The 18,282-nt window shown below is 39.9% G+C and overlaps 1 protein-coding gene across 1 annotated transcript in view; it reads right to left on the bottom strand.

The window, feature by feature from the left end:
- Positions 1-4,365: 4,365 nt before the first annotated feature.
- The window catches only part of LOC142969763 (transmembrane protein 266-like), a 33,326-nt gene continuing 19,409 nt past the window's right edge, over positions 4,366-18,282 (bottom strand). The window contains exons 4-10 of the mRNA XM_076109764.1: positions 17,130-17,203; positions 15,597-15,653; positions 15,260-15,398; positions 11,472-11,587; positions 9,135-9,330; positions 5,521-5,583; positions 4,366-5,003 (exon numbers count right to left, since the gene is read on the bottom strand). Of these exons, the coding sequence (XP_075965879.1) occupies positions 4,366-5,003; positions 5,521-5,583; positions 9,135-9,330; positions 11,472-11,587; positions 15,260-15,398; positions 15,597-15,653; positions 17,130-17,203 (1,283 nt within the window). The remainder of the gene's footprint in view (positions 5,004-5,520; positions 5,584-9,134; positions 9,331-11,471; positions 11,588-15,259; positions 15,399-15,596; positions 15,654-17,129; positions 17,204-18,282) is intronic.

Below are 18,282 nucleotides of genomic sequence, written 5' to 3'. Positions count from 1 at the left end.
ATCTTGTAAGTAAGGAAGGAGGTAATTATCTTACTGTACCTAAGAGTCGGTAGATGTGAATCAACAATGATCATGTAATGTTAATGCAGTTAAAGTGACTCCCTCTGTGCCATTATTAAAACATTTTAATTATTAAGTGTCTAATGGTCACTGTTAATTCACTTAGCATCCTGTGAGTGTGACAGGTACTGTACCTCTTGATTCGTCAGAGAGGTCCCAAAAGCAATTTATATCTTAGCATGTCTCTTAAAGGTCTGCTCAGAGTCTGCCTGTCAAAATTGAACACTTAACTCAGACTGACCTGGCATGATAGGTATTGACAAATTGGGTTCATATGAATCATTTAGGCACACCTTTCATTTGGCCCTTTTGTATCAGAGGAAAGGCATTTGGCATCACGTTTTGTTAACAGTAATCACTAGTTATTAGCGTACAAATAATTTAGCTTCATCACTGGGTGGTGTTGCTCAGGGGGGAGCTGGAAGTTTCTTTGACATGGCTGGTTGAGCTGGAAGGGTTTCAGATTAGAGGCACAGCACCTTTACTTAAGGCATTGATATCAAGGCAGCTGTGGCAGACGGAGGATTCCTTTGTGCGTGTCTAGGGCCAAGAAGATCATTATTTATTTACTTGTTCCATGGCATGCGATGGGCATTGTGGTTTTTGTAAACTAGATTGATGTGATGGCTCTATTGCTAAAGGTTGTGCATCCAGGTTATCAACTTTCATGTTGGCTCTTTTAAAAAAAAAAAAAAAACAGCACAGTTGGCTGCTGAAGGCAAAGAAAACAGGTTTTGTTGGAGAACCGTTTTTTTCTTTTTTTTAATAAATTAGATTTCAAGGATCAGGTGGATTTTAGCACCAGTGTCAACCTGGTATTTATTTGCGATGCGACCACATTTTCCTGATGATGATTTGAAAGTAAAATGGAATGCTTGAAACAGCAAACATATTTCTGAAGTAAGTCATTTAATTTAGGGGAATAGAAATTAGTTTTATTTCAATGAATTCTATTTTCAGGTTGTTCTAGAGATGAGTCAAGCTTTAAATGGAATATAATATTAAGTATGTTTTCTTGAATGTATATTTACCTTAAAATAATAATCGTGTATTCATTTTCTTAGAATGAGTTGTTTATATCTACATGCGGAGCGGGTCCTCTTCATGGAGTCAGCCGCCATATTCCTACAGCAGCCTGGAAGAGATAAACTAAAAACTGGCTCAACAGGGCCATTCGCATTTTTGTGGTAGTTCTCCTACACGCTTGGCAGAGAAGTTTCAGTTGGTTGTAATCTGCAACCTCACCACTAGATGCCGCCAGGTCCTACACACTGGACCTTTACACCCAAATTTAACTTATTTAAATATTCAACAAGAACTTCCATTTATTCCATTGTTTAGATGTAATACATCTATAATTCTTTAACCCACAATTCAATATTTTTAACAGAGCTGTTGTTTTAAACAAACTGCTTGCATTTGCTTTTACATTTTCTCCTAATTATCATAATAGTACAGTAGGACACTGGGACAATGGACTCATATTGTTGCCCGCAAAAGCAATCTGTGCCCTGGTGGTCTCATAGTTTGCCTCAAAAGAATATTAAAGTAACACGATCATGATTAAATCAAGTTTGAACTGATTCTTTGTATTATAAAAGAAAATTCAAGTTTAGTTCACTTTTCTGTCATTTAGCCAAGTCTTCGCCAACTGTAGATCTGTCTGTGTTATCTGTTGATAATACAGCATGCAGCCTCTTTACACAAAGGGCTTCTATTGATTATTGCCCCTCAGAACTTACTTGTGATAAGGGAAACTATGATGGACATGAGTCTAATGTCATTTTAAATAAGCATCCAGGAGTAGTCTAGTGTAGGTCAGAAACTAAAGCATATGCTTTAACTATTTTTCTAACATCTCAGGGCCTCCATACACTGCTTATTTTTAACTTGTTGTCACCTAATTTGCTCTCAGTTGAGTACATTCCTTGCTCTCATATACCCTTAAAACAATGTAAATACACCTGCTGAACTCCCTAGAAAATGAAATAGAAACATCAATGCCAGAAAAGAGGACATTGGCAGTTTGTACAGTAATTATCTTGGGATTAAGGTGCAGTTTTTGGGCTGCACTAATCATTATTAAACAGTTTAGTTTGATGTATTGTTTCTAATCAAGTCTATCGTCTATAGCGTCAGTCTTATGGTCAGTGTAATTTGAATTCAGTGTCAAGGCTTCAAATCAGTTGTCCAGGGCGATGAGTCTTCAGTTTTGTGTCTCCAAAAAGAGCTGTACATAAAGTCCCCGTAAACTAATACTGATAATATTCTTCTGTGCCCCACAACAGTATTTGTCATAGTCACCTTAGTTCCCCATATGTGCTGACTCATTTACAAATGAATTAAATAAGGCTGTTACAAACAATCCTCATACCCAGATCTTCAAATTAAAGGTGCAAAATACAAGATTTGGGGGTATTTCTATTGCCTCTCAACGGCTCTCAACATGGTGACGCCTGGGCCTGTGGCTCAGCTAACAGTGCTAACAGCACTAACAGTACAAACTACGGGAAGCGTGTTGACAGAGCTAACAGTTTTTACCTGAGGGGGAACCGGAGGGTATAGTGCCTACACGTCCGCGACAACGCTGTCAGTTGGGAAGGCCTTGTCAGTTGTAACCGCTGTGTGAGTGCAGGGAAAAGCGGCGGCCGTGACCTAGCCAGTGGGGCACGCTCACGTGACTTAATGTGCACTAAAAGTCAACAAAGCAAGGAGAAGCTTGGAACGCATCACACACAGAGGGAGATCGACGTCATTGTCTGCTCAGATAGACATTACTCCATTATATCTTTCCATAGAAAATAGTTATTTGCTGCTATATTAATGCTCTGAATATCAAATATTGCTCTTTTGAAACCCTTGTGTTGATAGCTTAATTGTAGCCATACTAGTTATTAACAATTAAAACATTCTCTGGATACTTGTAAACATTTGACAAGCAACAAAATGGTACAGCAGTTTATCTTCTGAATTAATGATATGAGAGGGTAATTAGGGGGGTTGATACTTCTCACGACACACTTACAATGACTTGACCAATTAGCAGTTGTTGTGACAGGTCTTCCAATGTTAATAACCCTAAATAATTTAGATATCTCAAAATCCTCTGCATGTTAGGAGACGATGCTAATGAAATAATGTTGTGCAGTGTGTAACAAGGAGCCTGTGAGAATAAATTATTTGATTAGAGGCCACTCTGTGTTTATGGGTTTTATCAAGGTGCAGTAGATTTTGTACAGCTTCAAATCATTTAACATCATTTATAAAATTTCAGTAAACTGAGAGCAGTTAAGGAAATACTAATTTTTATTTTTGCTATTTTCATTCAAATGACAACACCTGCATTTGGCAATAACTTCCTCCATATCAAGTTCACAAAAGTGTCTGTAAACATTAAAGTGCAAAGAATTTGCTTGCCATTTTGGGCACATGTCTTTCATGCTACAAGCACTCCAATCTGGTTTCATGTAAAGAATCCAGTCACTTGCCTTTTCATTTCAACCACACAAATATACCCTACTGATGTTTTTTGAACAAGTAAACAAAAATGCTATTCAATAACTACTGATGATGGTCCATTGTTTCAAATCAAACAAAAAGGTGATAGAAAGGCATAGGTTAAAAAATAATAATAATTGGCTGTTTGTATAGTTAAACCAGTCGTATGTACCCTGTAGCTGTTTGAACAAAGAACAGCATGGCTGATCTTAATACAAATTAAAAGAAACAAAATAACAAGAAAAATACAATAGAAAAAAAATCTCTTTAAGTGCTTGAAATTCCAAGAACAGAGAACAGTGTCTTGGTTTGCAACACGGCTCAGAATTAAAGTTTTTGTTCAGTATAGGCTTGAATGGCCCCTTGCTGGTTTTAATTCATTTAAAGTTCAGTGCATTTAGGACCTATTCAAAGTGAGAATTCCTGATGAACAATGTGTACCAGAGCACATTAGCCTTACTGGGATGTTATAGTCTTTGTTGTGCTATATCAGGGAATTTCTGATTTCAAAAATCCATCAAGGAGGAACATGGGAAGTTGGACATTATGGCAAAGGGCCTAAGAGTTCTTATTGTCATTTCAACTATTGACTTCTGAACACGTGAAGTTAAGGAGCATCAGTGTTAGCTCGAAGCTAAATGCTTAAGGTTCCTCTGGAAGATTGGAATTACACAGCGACAGAAAAATCCAATTTTAAAATCGTATGTGCTTCTCATGAGCTTTGACCTGCCACAAGATTTCAGATATATGCCAAACAAGGTGGCAGTAAAAGAAAGGAAAAGACTTCTGTTTCTGTGTAAATGCAGCTTATGTATCAGGCATGTGCCCCAGAGGTGTGTCAGCTGGTCCCAGGAGCCGGTACTTCTCCTCCAGGGATGGCTCAGTGGTGCTGCTCTGCAGGTGGATCAGTGGCTTAGTCTGCAACAGCACACAACCCCTTCCCCTGCCTCGTCTCTCCTCTTGGTTTCTGCGGTTGAAGATGTTTATTCTGTTGTCCAGCTCAGGGCTGGCCTTTTCTGAGCCAGTAGGACTGGGAAGCTTAAGGTTGACAGGGTCCACTACCAGGCCCTTTTGAGCAAGGCAGGAGTCCTCAGAGAGGGAGCAGAGCAGCTCCTGCACCACCATGCTGGGGTCCCTGCAGGGGTCCTGGCCCGAGTAGGATGGAGGACAGCAGCGATGGGTGCCGTAGCTCAGGCTGAGGTCCTGAGCTGTGCTGCTGCTGCAGTCTGTCATAGATGAAGCCGGGGTGTGGCTACTCAGGCTGAGTGGGCGAGCCGTCAGGCTACCACTGGACCGTGATATGCTGGTTGAGTCACTGACCACGCTGCCCAGCCGCTCAATTGCAAGCATCGGGTTTGACTGAATGGGATTTGGATTGTTGGGGAGGTGAACATCGATGGCAGCCATGGTGATAACCCGGGCACCCAAGCCAGAAGCGCCAGCATCTTGAAGGACATTGCATACATTTAGAAAAAGTAAAACCACATGGGTAAAACAAAAAAGCTCTTCACTTGAAACACAACAAGTGCATAAAGCCCTGTGTCCAAATATAACCATTTTCTGGCAGAAAAGCTGCCGCAGGACGCTGGGTAGCGCTTGGGGAACAATTTAAAAAAGATCCTGGCTCTCAGAAAAAGGCGCAATTTGGAGACATGTCCTAATATTGTACTTTCTGTAAGTCATATCGCCAAAACATTCAAATCAATGGATTGTTCAATTACATTATATAAAAACAGCCACCATAAGCACAGAATTAAGATTTCCGTCTCTCCACATATTCTGTGTCAAAATATATGATAATAACCTGCATCAGCCAAATCTATGTTTTGTCCGATGACCTTTTACTTGACATCCCTATAACCACCCAAAAATACTTTTGAGTCACTGCTTTACTTACTGTAATTGTATTTACATGTACATGGAGAAGTATATATAAAAGTCATGGTGTTCATAGTCACTTACCACTGCTTGCTTCACTGTAGTATTGGCTGATGTAGTTGTTCATGTCATCACGCACAACTGGATCTGAGTTAATAATGAAAAGATATTTAAATTAATTGACATTATTAATGGTTGTGAATAACAACACCCAAATGTGGTTCTATAGTGGCTGCTTTTTGTTAAATGTAATCCAAAATAAAAAGCATATATCGTCCTGTTACATGTTTTATTGTTTAAATACAAAACCTGCATTCATATAATTACAGTAACAAGTATGTGTATTATCCCTATTACTGTTTCTACTCTTTAATAATTCTCTGGCTGCATCCATTTGTGAATGTGATTCTTTTCTCATCATCTGGTCAAACTCATACCACCATAGAAGAGGCTTGTATCAAAAGATTTGTGATGTATAAAATAAAATCATCTTATTTCCTTTCTATTTGGCCATAATCTGATAACTAAATACAACTAAACACTTTGTGCACAAATAATTTGTTCAAATTTGAAAAAAATGTGCAGCATCTGCAATCGTAAAATATTCACTCCGTGGAAAATATGTGAGATTTCCTCCCCCCATACATTTCCATACGTTATTACTGTTTTTTTCATTGTCATCACAGTTTTAATAGCAATGTCTAGTTGTTGACATTTTGGATCATGCATAAAGAAATACAAGAAATGGATCAAATACAGTTTGGACTTAAATAAATATTATATTTAACATTAGCACAGAATAGACCACGAATTGCAAGTGTATTACAGGAAATGACCAGTCAAATTATAGTACAATATAATGTGACTGACTCATACTGCTAATACGCTGTGTGGCAGAAAATACATTTGGATTTCATACCTTTTTGTCTGCAGGTCTGTTTCAGTGTTAACCACCCAAAGTAGTGCAAATGGAAAATATCTCTTATGTTTACAACATAATATTGACAGAGATGACTTCTGCCCCAGGCCACAGGTACTTCATTGTCAAGTGGTCAGGATCAAGCACTGCTACACTGTGCATTAGCTGCACCCTAGTGCACCAGAAATAAACTGGCACAGGGTGGGGTTGGTTTCAGAGATGAGAGGAATGGGGGGAAATAAAAAAGAGAGAGAGTGGGAGCTCTTTGTTCAGGCACAGATCCCTCCAGTCTAGCAGGCCTCAATGTGCGTGGTGAATGGCTGTGATCTGCTATGCTCCTCTGTTCGCTTGATTGGTCTTGAGCTCACTGTCCGCTGGCTGAGTGCGAACCCAGAGTACCCTGAGTGCTAGCCCCTGTCCCCTGGGACATGCTGCAGACTCTGATGGGTAATTTCATTTATTTTTCAGTCTAAAATATTAATCCTTGAGCCACCCCTGGAGAGGAGGCATTGCACTCACTAAAACAAGACTGAGACAATCACTCCACAATTAATAACACATGAGTTTTGAGAAAAAAGAATCAGCTGTCCAGCATACATAAAAAGGCTCTGCCCTTCTTTCTGTGGCAGTCAAGATAACTAAGCTGTCATCTTTCGGTGTAAAAAGAGAGGTGACATGCTGAGGTGCTTTTAGTTCAAATCTCAACTATAATTTTGATGGGCGAGGTATCAGTTCTACATCACGGGTGACGTGGTGTAAGAGGAAGATTAGCAACCACTGCAACCAATGTTGATACAGATAAAGTGAACAGGCAACAGGGGAGTAAATATAGACAGTAAATGCAGGCAGTGTGGTAGCACTGGGGCCAGTGGGGTGGGGGTGGGGGTCTTCAGAGAGAGCTATTCCCAATACAAGAGGCCTTTTCACCGCAGCCATTTTGACATGTCACTGCAGGGTAAACACAGGTGTAATTAATAACATTAATTATGGCCCTGTTCCATTTAGGTGGGCCAAGGCCCTGGTATCCCGCTGTGCATGCTGGCTCAATGGAATGTCTGTGACATACTAAATAGAATGGGACCATAATTAATTTCTCAAATTACAGCTGTGTTTACCCTGTTATGACGTGTAAAATGGCTGCTGTGAAAAAGGACCTATGGCAATGTCTGTCTGTGCCGACATTCATGGTCCCCAAAAGGATGAGGACTTTGGTCATCGCCCGAATTTAACTCTTGAGCCATCAGCAGGCTGACATTTGTAGTTTTTGAGTGAAATGTCTCAATAACTATTGGATGGATTGCCATCAAATTTGGCAAAGATTTTCATGTCCCTCTTAAGATGAATTACAATAACTTTGGCGATGCTCTGACTTTTCATCTAGTGACATCATCGAATTTGGTTTGACTTGCAATATTAATGACATTTCCATCAGCCTCAGCTGCACTTATGGTGCTAATTAGCAAACGTTGGCATGTCAACACTCTAATTAAAGATGATGAACATGGTAAACATTACACCTGCTAAAGATCAGCATGTTAAGCATTGTCATGAGAATGTTACCATTGAGCTCAAAGCACTGATGTAGTCGATAGCTTGGCTACAATCCTCTCTCAGTATCTGAGAGAAACCTCCTGGCTCATTGATTGCCACTGATTGTCACTGGATGCTCTTAAAACGTACATGCTTTGCTACTTTAAGGCGGCAAAACCCTTAATCTCCTGTGACATTCATGACGGCCACTGCCTCGATGAGAGTTCTAGATAGTTTGACGGTATCATGCGAGTGAGTGTCGGAGAAGCCCATTGAGAGCGCGCAATATTGAGCAATACACATAAACGTGGCTTGATTTGAGTTGACCTGACATGACTTGAGCCCTGTGGCCAAAGTGCTCATCCCAGTGACCATGTTTCTGTAAAAAGCCCCACTTGTTTCTGAGAGCCAGATTTCCCACTATGCCCTTGGGGTAATATTGTGGCCGCCGTGGAGGCTCCTGGTGCCCTATTGTGGTTTGCAGGTGAAGGGGAACAGATGTTGACAGGAGCCCACTCTCCCTAAACAAGGCACAATGCACAGAGCACTCTGTACCTGAAATAGTGGTCTGGGATAGCTAGGTCGGCCTTGCCACGAAGGGGGGTGGTAAGAGAGATAGTTGGGGCACGACAGAAGCCCGTGCAAGCTGACGTAGTGTCAGAGAACATGCTTGTTTTCTCCAGGATTCACCAGATCCTAAAAGCTTTTTTGCCCTCATATTGATCTCGGAGCGCCTGCGGGCAGATGGGTGTTGTGGGCGAACACAGAGGGGCTAAGAGCCTGGCCTGGAAGATGCTCCAGGGCTACTGCTTCAGATTAACTCGACACTGCTTTGGCATCCAGTTCACCTGATGTTACACTGTTAGAGACTTTTTGTTCCACATAATTATGTACATACTTTATGCAGCAACTCTCTTCTAGTTTGTCATGCTGCTTTTTCAAGCAAAGACTGCACCTGGCATGGTGTATATTCAAATAAGTTATATTTTCAATGCCATGGGCTTTTGTCTTAGATACATTCATTTTCTGTTTGTGAAATATTGTGTTTAATTTTAAACTACTGCATTAACCTCACTGCAGAATTTGTATCAGAAGGGATTATAGATTCAATTTTGTATAATTCAACTATATAGTATATGCTTTTTCATGCTTTTTTCCACAATATAGTTTACAAAACCCTTATCACTTTACATGTAGCTTATCTAGCACTCCAGTCCCTAAAAACTCAGCTTTAGAGACCATACTGTACCTGCACTGACATGAGGCTCCCTGGGGTTTCTCTGGCCGCCCTCATCGTCAGACTCCCCGGGAGTCAAGCCTTCTACGACCTGAAAACTCCTGCCCTGTTTGCCCCATACGTGATGGATCTGCATGGCTGCTTCACGTTCCGCCGCAAGGTCCAGGTCCTGCTGGGCCAGATGGGCCCTCAGCTGTCTGATCTCAAACTGGAGACGGTTGGTGTATGCAAAGAAAAAGAGAGGGAACGCAGCAGGTTAGTGAATGTAGAGATGGAATGTAAAAAGGATGAGTGATGAGGACAGCGATGGAAAAAAAATATGGGTAAGGGAATAAAGAAAAGGCAGAAGAGAGAGAGAACAAGGGAGAATGGAGTGACAAAGTAAAACATACTGTCGGCCTGTGACACTATCCCAGGCACACATAGACAAACAAAGCTTGTCTAGAGGTGATTTAATCGTGAGCTGTTTTCAGCATTAACCCAAGTGCATTATCTAACTATGTGTTGGGTAAACTGTAAGCTTCACTGATTTACAGCTGTGATGTCCATGTGTATTGATTTCAGGTGTTTTGGCTTAGAGAATAAATGCAACTGACAAGAAAACATTTCAGCAGCAAATTTAGCAAAAGGAAGGAAATACAAAATAAAGAAAACACATTGAGGCAACGACTCATACATGCACAGGGTATGTATTATTCTTGTTCCAACTGAACTTAGTATACATTCAAATAAATCACATATAATCATATATGAACCCAGAGGATAAGGTATCACCTAAAGTGTACATTAAAGTAGTGAATACAAAACTATTGCCTTTATATATGAGGAGCAATTTGATAAACATTATTTTTTAAAGGATCTGACCATTTCCTTTTTAATTTATTTATCTATTTATTATATATATGTCCGGTCTCAGAGCTGAACTTAGATGGTCAATTGAAAGTTAAGTCTTTATCAATATTTATTGTAGTCTGCATTTTGTCATATGGGATCATCAGTGTGTGTGTGTGCTCTGAGGAATCACAGTAGATGGGTGGGAAGACTGGACCTATTTGTAAGGTATTGCTGCCCTCTTCTGGTGGTAAATGAACTGACAGTGTATTGTGGGCTTACGATGCCTTAACCATTTACTCTGTCAGCTTTCTTAACTGGATGGAGATATGACTATAAATGTACTATCCATTGACTATACAGCAGAGAGTGACAGACTTCTACAATTGAATTAGAACGCTTTCACTATTGGCATGAAATATAACATACAGTAATTGTATAAGACTATGGCTAAGTTTAAAGTTGCATTCTTCTAAGTCACTGTCATTTCTACCATCATGCAAAATGGAGGCTGTGGATCCATTCCAATAGTGGACAGATTTCAAAGTAGGAAAAGGTGTGGAATAGCCAATAGAAAACTTTCAGCAACATGATCCACTTCACCCATTCTCTAACCATATATCATAAAAAATACCATCGTGTATACAGTATATCATAAACATGTATGTATGTTGTTTGAATTTCACAGTATAAAATGTCATAAAAATGACTTGGTGTAGGATGTCATCAATATGCCATGCAACATATCAGAACAATGTGCCACAAGAATGTGGTATAAGATATGTCATTAGAAATGTCCTATTATAGTAAATCATAAATATTTCATAAAATATGTACATCGTAAAAATGTTATAGTAAAGTAGGTCATAAAGAAACTGCAGTGGCCGGCAGCTCTCATGAACTTTGCTACATTTCTGTTTTGATTTGTCTTTTTTTGTGTTTATTACTGGAGCATGTACGGTCCTTGACAGAGTCATCAACATCAGAGAAGGAAGTGAAGGGATTGGATTAAGTGCAACAGGGTTTGATACAAGCACTGCCCACGGCATCTTCCAACCACCCAGCCAGACCAACCAGACCAAATGCCACTGAAAGACGAGTCTACCGCCCCAGGAGGAGAGCCGAGATGGAAGCTAAGCTAACCCAGCTATGACTTAAGGCTTTCCGCTACCCAGTCTTCTCCTGGCTAGTGTCCGGTTGGAGGAAGATAAAATGGAAAATGGGCTACAACTGCATTTCGTTGTATAACATAATGACAATACATTTTCCTTAAATTCTTGCATGATATAATATGTCATAAAAAATGTCATAAAAAGCTTTTAACTTCATGTCGCAAACAACCATATTTTTTTCAAAATATTGCTGAATGCACAACTTCTGTCTCAGTCTTCATGCAGAACCATGTCACGGTATGGGTGTGTGTGTTTTAAATGAGGACCCATAGACTGTTTTGAGTGGATGTGAGTAGTGATTTATCCTGGCTGTAAGGTTACAGAAAAAAGGTGTTTTGGTACTCACAGCCTGTTCCTGGCAGATCTGAGTGAGACGCTCCAGCTGCTCCTCTCTCACAGCCTTGGTCTTCTCACACTGCTGAATATCCAATTCCATCTCAACTTTGACTTGTAGCACATAAGCTAACATGGAAGGGAGAGAGAGAGAGAGAGAGAGAGAGAGAGAGAGAGAGAGAGACAGTTTAAACATTTTTTTTAGATCACTACATGATTAAATGGTCTGAAACTGATTGCCAGGTGTTTTAGGAGGCATCAAGACTTACTCAGTGAGAAAACTTTCTTAGCTAAAACAGCTGTTTTTAGGTATTTATGGTCAAATACATCAAGCACATCATGGTCAAAGGTCAGTATTAGTGGACCATGTGTCCTTTGCTCCATATATGTCTGTCATCAGACATGCAAACCTCATTAATTACTGGTTGCCAGTAACCCTATACCTGTACTGAATGAATTTGGCAAGGTGCTGAAAATGTTCCACAGGAATCTGGTTTAATGCTGACTTGATGGTGTGACAAGGTATATTTTCAGCCCATATTAACCTTAAACATCCCATTCCACTAGATCATAAATGTGTTTACTGGGTTAACATCTGCTGTATACAATATCTGCATGAATTAAAGTCACAGTCCTGGAGGCGTCTTCAGATAATGGAGCAGTGGTGGTGTCAACGGGTTACAAGATGTGAACTCAGTGGTTGAATTTTCAAAACTAATTTTCTAAATGATCTGTGCTTATCAGTTTAATAAAACAAAAAAACATGAAGAAAAATGGACGATATATGTATAATACAAAAAAACAGATTCTTAACTGTTGTTTTAGTTACTTTGAGAGTCTCTTGTGCATAGTTAGAAGCTCATTTGCAGATTCTCCCAATTTTTATCTTAACTTTTGTTGTCTGGAAGTATTTTCAGAGCTGTCCTTGTTGCAGGACTGCTAATGTACGTAAAACAAAGTAATAATGTCTTTTTGTAGCAGCACACACATTTGGATGTATGTGACATACTGTCAAATCCAGTGAAAATGAGTTTAACTAACTAACTAACTAAGAAAAAGCAGTAAAATCAACAAAAACAATGAGCCTTATAGAAAATGGACATGAAGACATTTACCTCAAATGATGCACAAACCCGAGGCTACTTTGTGTTGCAATATGGACATCTTTCTAGTTTCTAGCGACCTGAGCTTCATCTTCTTCCTGCCCAAGTGTTGCACTGAAGTGTTGCCAGCATACTTTGGCCAGCCTTGAATCAGTCTTGCTACAAAACTACGACTGGTTGTTTATTTATTTATTCATTGATTTATCTCAGTTTTGATATATTTATAAAATGATTCTTGGTAAAGTATACTGTAGGAAATATAATGTGCTAAGACTAATGCATCAAACATGATCACATCTGGATCAATAAGTAACTCCACCTCTTACAATCGTACTGCACACTTTATTTTCACATGACACACTTTCTGGAGCAGGATGGGAAGTTGAACCTAAAAAAAAAGGATAGTGAGGGTACATTTGAATACCTGTTGTCATCACAGGTGGGAGACAGTCGGTACCTCACACTACATACGGAGGTGAAACATAATCCTATTATTATATCTCTGTCGCCGTTTTTGTGATTGTGGATCTGAACTATCACGAGATTCAACTGCCGGCTTTGTCAAAAAACATGGCGGAGAATGAAACCGCCTTTCTGGTACTGAGGGTGGGGCACACAGCCATCGCCACATGCTCCTTGCACCTATTTATAGTCATGTTGGCACACACACTTTGCAAAAGTGGGGACATCAGATGGGGTCAGTCCAGTCAGAATTTAAAAAGGCATGAATTTTGTATTATCTTATCTTATTATCGTATCTTATTATACTTATTTATTTTTGTTTATTTGCTTTACTTTCCTGTTCTTTTCTTCTTTACTATTGTACTATTTTTAAAAGGCATGAAAAGCTCAGTCACAGGTTCATTATGTAGTCACACCATATGCAGAAATAATACATTTGTGCTCCTGCATATTGTATCTGTGTCAGTATGGATGAGAAGCCACCTAGGCCAAAATTGAGGCAGCTTCTCATAAGTATGTGTTTACAAGTGTACAGTGTTGATTGCATGACTATACTTGATTATGGTGTGTGTGTGTGTGTGTGTGTGTGTGTGTGTGTGTGTGTGTGTGTGTGTGTGTGTGTGTGTGTGTGTGTGTGTGTGTGTGTGTGTGTGTGTGTGTGTGTGTGTGTATTACACCATTACAGACTACATGTATAATAGTGTAATTCACACCAGGACTTTACTGAAGCAGACACATGGCCCTGCTCCACTCTCTCCTCTCACCTGGAGTCAAGTGTTTCACTGCTCACACAAACCTGAGACTTACATTATTCAACCAACCTACACAACTGTATTCTGTTTATTGTCTCAGCAACATTTCTCATAATTTGGTGACTTTGGTGAGATGGCTGTTTAAAGCCATTACTACAACTAGCAAAATCATTATCTTTCATTGTCTTTGTATGTATTATAAAATGAAAAGGAAGACATTAAACATTTCAATATTTCTTTTTCTACGTGTTTGAGAGGTTGATACCTCCCATCTGACATATAACTTTGCTAATAAATTCTGCTTTCTAGTCCTTACAAATTCTGCTGCTGTTCACTCCTCTGTATTTCCACTCCCTTCGGACTGACACAAACATTGTCACTTCTTACGTCAAGCTAATTCTGCAAGAAACTCAATCCCTCTCCTATGATAACCGAGCCAGTCCCTCAGCTGTACGTTTATTGGTTTCAGTGTGATTTCTATCCTCTGAGGTGTGTTGCCGCCTGCCTAACAAGGAAACTCAATCACTCACAAATATCAAACCCAACAGGTCGAGGTGTGAGGCAGGAACATCACGAGTTCATTCCCTGGAAACCGACACAACGGCTGCATGTTAAGAAGCAGGAAACATGCTCCTGCTTGTATGTGCTTCACCAGAGTAAATCAATGTTGTTGAAAGCTGCATTGTATTGATTACTGAAATGATTAATCGTGTCATTGTGATGTGTCCCTTTTAGTTCAATATATTTGATCCATTAAAACAATGTACTGATGTATTCTTAAGGATCTGGACTAAAGACATCCCGAAATCAACCAAGACAGAAATGTCCATTTAAGACCGTATTGTATATAAAAAATAATGAAAACAAGCTAAGCTAGTAGTTTCACACTGTTTTCCAGTGTTTGTGCTAAGCTAACCAGCTGCTGGCTGTAGCCTTATCTATCTCCTCCAGAAAGCAAATGAGCATATTTCTTAAAATGTCAAACTATTGCTATGAGGGGAAGTATTAGGGAAAACCGCCCTTTGCTCGTCCATTGTCTCACTGCACATGAACAAAGGGCACACTGAGTTCCTGTGTGTTTTGTGTGCAGCTGATCCTGTATGCAGTCAGAGGCCCGTGGTGAGGGTGACCTCTGAACAGATATCGAACCGATCTGCATTAGCATAAGGGAGAACAACCACTATATTCATTATGGCCTCTCTGAATCTACTTAACCATCCCCTTACAATCAATACAAGTTAGAGTAGCAGAGTGGCAGCAATTTACTATGAGGGATGATCAATAGTTATATTGCTCTGAATAGTAAATCATTTGTATAATCACGGAGAGAATGGGGTCATTTACCTCTTTCATTTTATTTGGATATGTATGCATCTGTGTAATACTTTTGACTTAATAAAGATTGAGTATTTCCTTGAGTTGCTCCACAAAATGAGCCTCTTAATAACACGCTTTGATGGACACAAGCTTTTTGCCTGCCTCACCGTCAATGATCCTCTTGACCCTCCAGATGCGTAGAGTGATGATGAGGCTGATGGCATCCCAGGGGCTGCTGGGCCCGTTGGCCACCGTGGAGGCCACCATGGGGGCCAGGGACAGCACGATGACAGCACCATCAAACACCTGAGAGGTCGCACACACAGGCCCGTACAAAATTCAAATATGTGCAAATGTTGTTGTGTGTGTAAAGTGTATTTCTCACAATGCTGAACTACATCTATGTAGGAGCAAGTGGCAAAATTAAAAATAACATTGAACACTGACAAAAATGGAAACCTGGTCATCAAGACTTGCTAATAAACACACAACGACAGCACTAACCTCAACTTTGTTCTCTATGTAGTCCCAGATCCCGAGCACGACAATTCTGAAGACAGTCTAAGACAGACAGAGAGAGAAAAATAAAAGCATTAAAATAGATTGGTGAGGGAGTTGATGATACATATAAAAAGCTCTTGTGATATTCTTAGTCTTTTGAGTTGTCATCACATCCAACACCCTTTGTCAAGATGTGTGAACATAGACTAGAAACTGAGAAGAGGCCTGTGCAGTACAGCTTTGCTCTTCAAATATATTTTTTTGTCCAAATAGAATAATAACTACGCTAGAATGCTATATGTGAATTTAGTAGCACAAAATATAACTATTTGATTAATGTAAAATGTGTTGCAGCTACAAAATAGTCAATACATGCACAGATACAGAACACTATCATTGATTTGCCTGTGACACATCCGAGGAACATCTCAAAGAACATAGAAAAAACACCCTTTTACAAGCACTTACAGATAACTATTTGATAAAGCTATCATATCTGGGGCAAATATGTTCCCTGATCTTGATATTTGACTTACAGAAGAACATCACAATACAATCACCTATCAAACTTTACATTGTGCTTTTAAAATGCTGGTGGTTGTGGGGCTCTTTGTTGAGCAGGGTCATTGATTTATACTCCAATTAGCACGTGGTGTCATGTATGACTAGTCCTGCTAATCCATCATCCAGCGTGTATGTTGGACAACAGTGCTGGTGTCAAATGAAAAGTTTCAGGGACCCCACCCACATGTTCGAATCCTGTTTTCCGATTGGTGCAGAGGGGCCGGCTGGTGATAAGCTACATCTGTCCAACACCATTCCCAGATGACTCTTCTTCTGTGATGTCAGTGGGCAAGGTGTTTGGCTGGATCGTATCGCTGTAACCCCATCCCTACTGCTCATTAAGCTCAGCTTTAATTACTGCTCCTAGTGGCTCACTGGTAATTAATGTTTGGTTTCGGGCGTTAGGGCTGAGGCTGTCAGGGTAATTGGTTTGCACTGGAGTGGAGGCCTGTGGGCCAAGTTCTCCCCTCTCCATTTTGTTTTTCACAATTCCAGAGTGATGACAAGACACGATCTTATCAAACAATAGCTAACATTTTATTAAGACTAATTAAAATGATGGTTTACACAACAGACCAGCCATCCAGCCTCAAGGTAGCATTTCTGAAACTAAAGCTGAATCCTGAGAAGACGATAGACTAGATGTAGGAAATGAAATGGCAGCGACGTACTGCAGTTCCCTTAGACCTGTACCTGGTTTGCACTGCTATAGATAGGATATGATCTGGCTAAAGAAAGTTTAGTTTGGTTTAATTCAATAATTAATTAAAAAGAAATGTGATATGTCACTTTAAATATCAGGGTTTCTGTGCCCATGAAGGACTTCTGTGACCATATAACATTATTCAAGGGACCAAGAGCAAGGAGGTTGCAAACTAACAGGCTAGCGTGATAACTGAAGGATGACTAAAGAATTTGTATTAACGCTGGTACCACAAATATGGTTTTATGGACAACAATAGATTGTCTTACCTCTGAAAAGAAGAGTGACAAGATGATAAGGCTGATCCAGTGGATAATGCTGGCAAATTGGAAAGCATTGGAAACTGTTGAAAGAAGAAACGTGGACAGATGTTAACCTGCAAAGTTCTAAAGAGGAGCGCACCATAAACAATACAAGGAAGCAAGGTGTTCCTCTACCAGGTGAGCAAATGAATTAAAAAATAATGTCTAAATTCCATTAAGTATCTTAGCTCATATCTTGTAAAAGCATGCGTCTTACCATTCAATGGAAATATAACTCGTAATATCTATTTTATTTAAGAAGGTTTAGCACAAAGAAAAAAAAAAACTTTTCAGCTTGAGTTCATTTTGAACTTTGACCCATAGAAAACTAGAAATGCTGCTTTCTAGTTTTTTCCATATCTCAGGGCCCATCTATGAATCCACAATGCCAACCTGTATCTACTCATGTCCTACGCCTCTAATCTCTCTGTGCACTCCCTCCCGCCCTGTTGCTCACTCCACTGTTTGTCTTGCAGGAGTGGCAACAGACAAAGCACCGGATTACAGCAGATCTGAAGTGACTAGAGTCCTGCAGTCCCCGCAGCGAGACTCAGGTATCATCAGAGCTGGATGCTGGCCAGTAATCGATAGGGACGAGTGCCTGCTGCTATTGACAAGAGACTTGGTTCATTATCACCTTTCTCCATCACTCTCCATCACAGCCATTTACCATCCAGCCCCACCAGCTCCTCTGTGACTGGCAAGACTGCACACACAGAAGTGATGGAAAGAGGGGACACTAAATGCATACACATGACTATTTAAGAAGGAATCACATGCCTGTTGATTTCTACAACACTTCCAAGTAGATCTCCAGACTTGAATCTTTGTAAATTGTACTGTCAATGGACTGTAGTGAAATAAAATGAGAAATCTGAACTCTAACTCATGTAAATGATTTGAGTTTCTCACTGTTAAAGTCCACAGTGTGTTACTGTCACAGTATTCAGTACATTAATCCATATATTGTCATATTCACAGACAGTTTAGGGTCCCTTATGCACCAATATACACACTCACAACATAAAGCCTGTGATGGAAGAAGTAACTACTAACAAATCATAGACTTCTAAGCCCAAAAGGTTGGAACCCACTTGCTTAATATTAACAGTATATTGTA

The sequence above is a fragment of the Anarhichas minor genome, unplaced genomic scaffold (genome assembly GCF_050575085.1).
Source record: "Anarhichas minor isolate MPS153535 unplaced genomic scaffold, ASM5057508v1 ptg000042l, whole genome shotgun sequence".
In the NCBI taxonomy this organism is placed as follows: domain Eukaryota; kingdom Metazoa; phylum Chordata; class Actinopteri; order Perciformes; family Anarhichadidae; genus Anarhichas; species Anarhichas minor.
The sequence above is the reverse complement of the archived record's forward strand: the minus strand, read 5'-3'. Positions and strand labels throughout refer to the sequence as shown.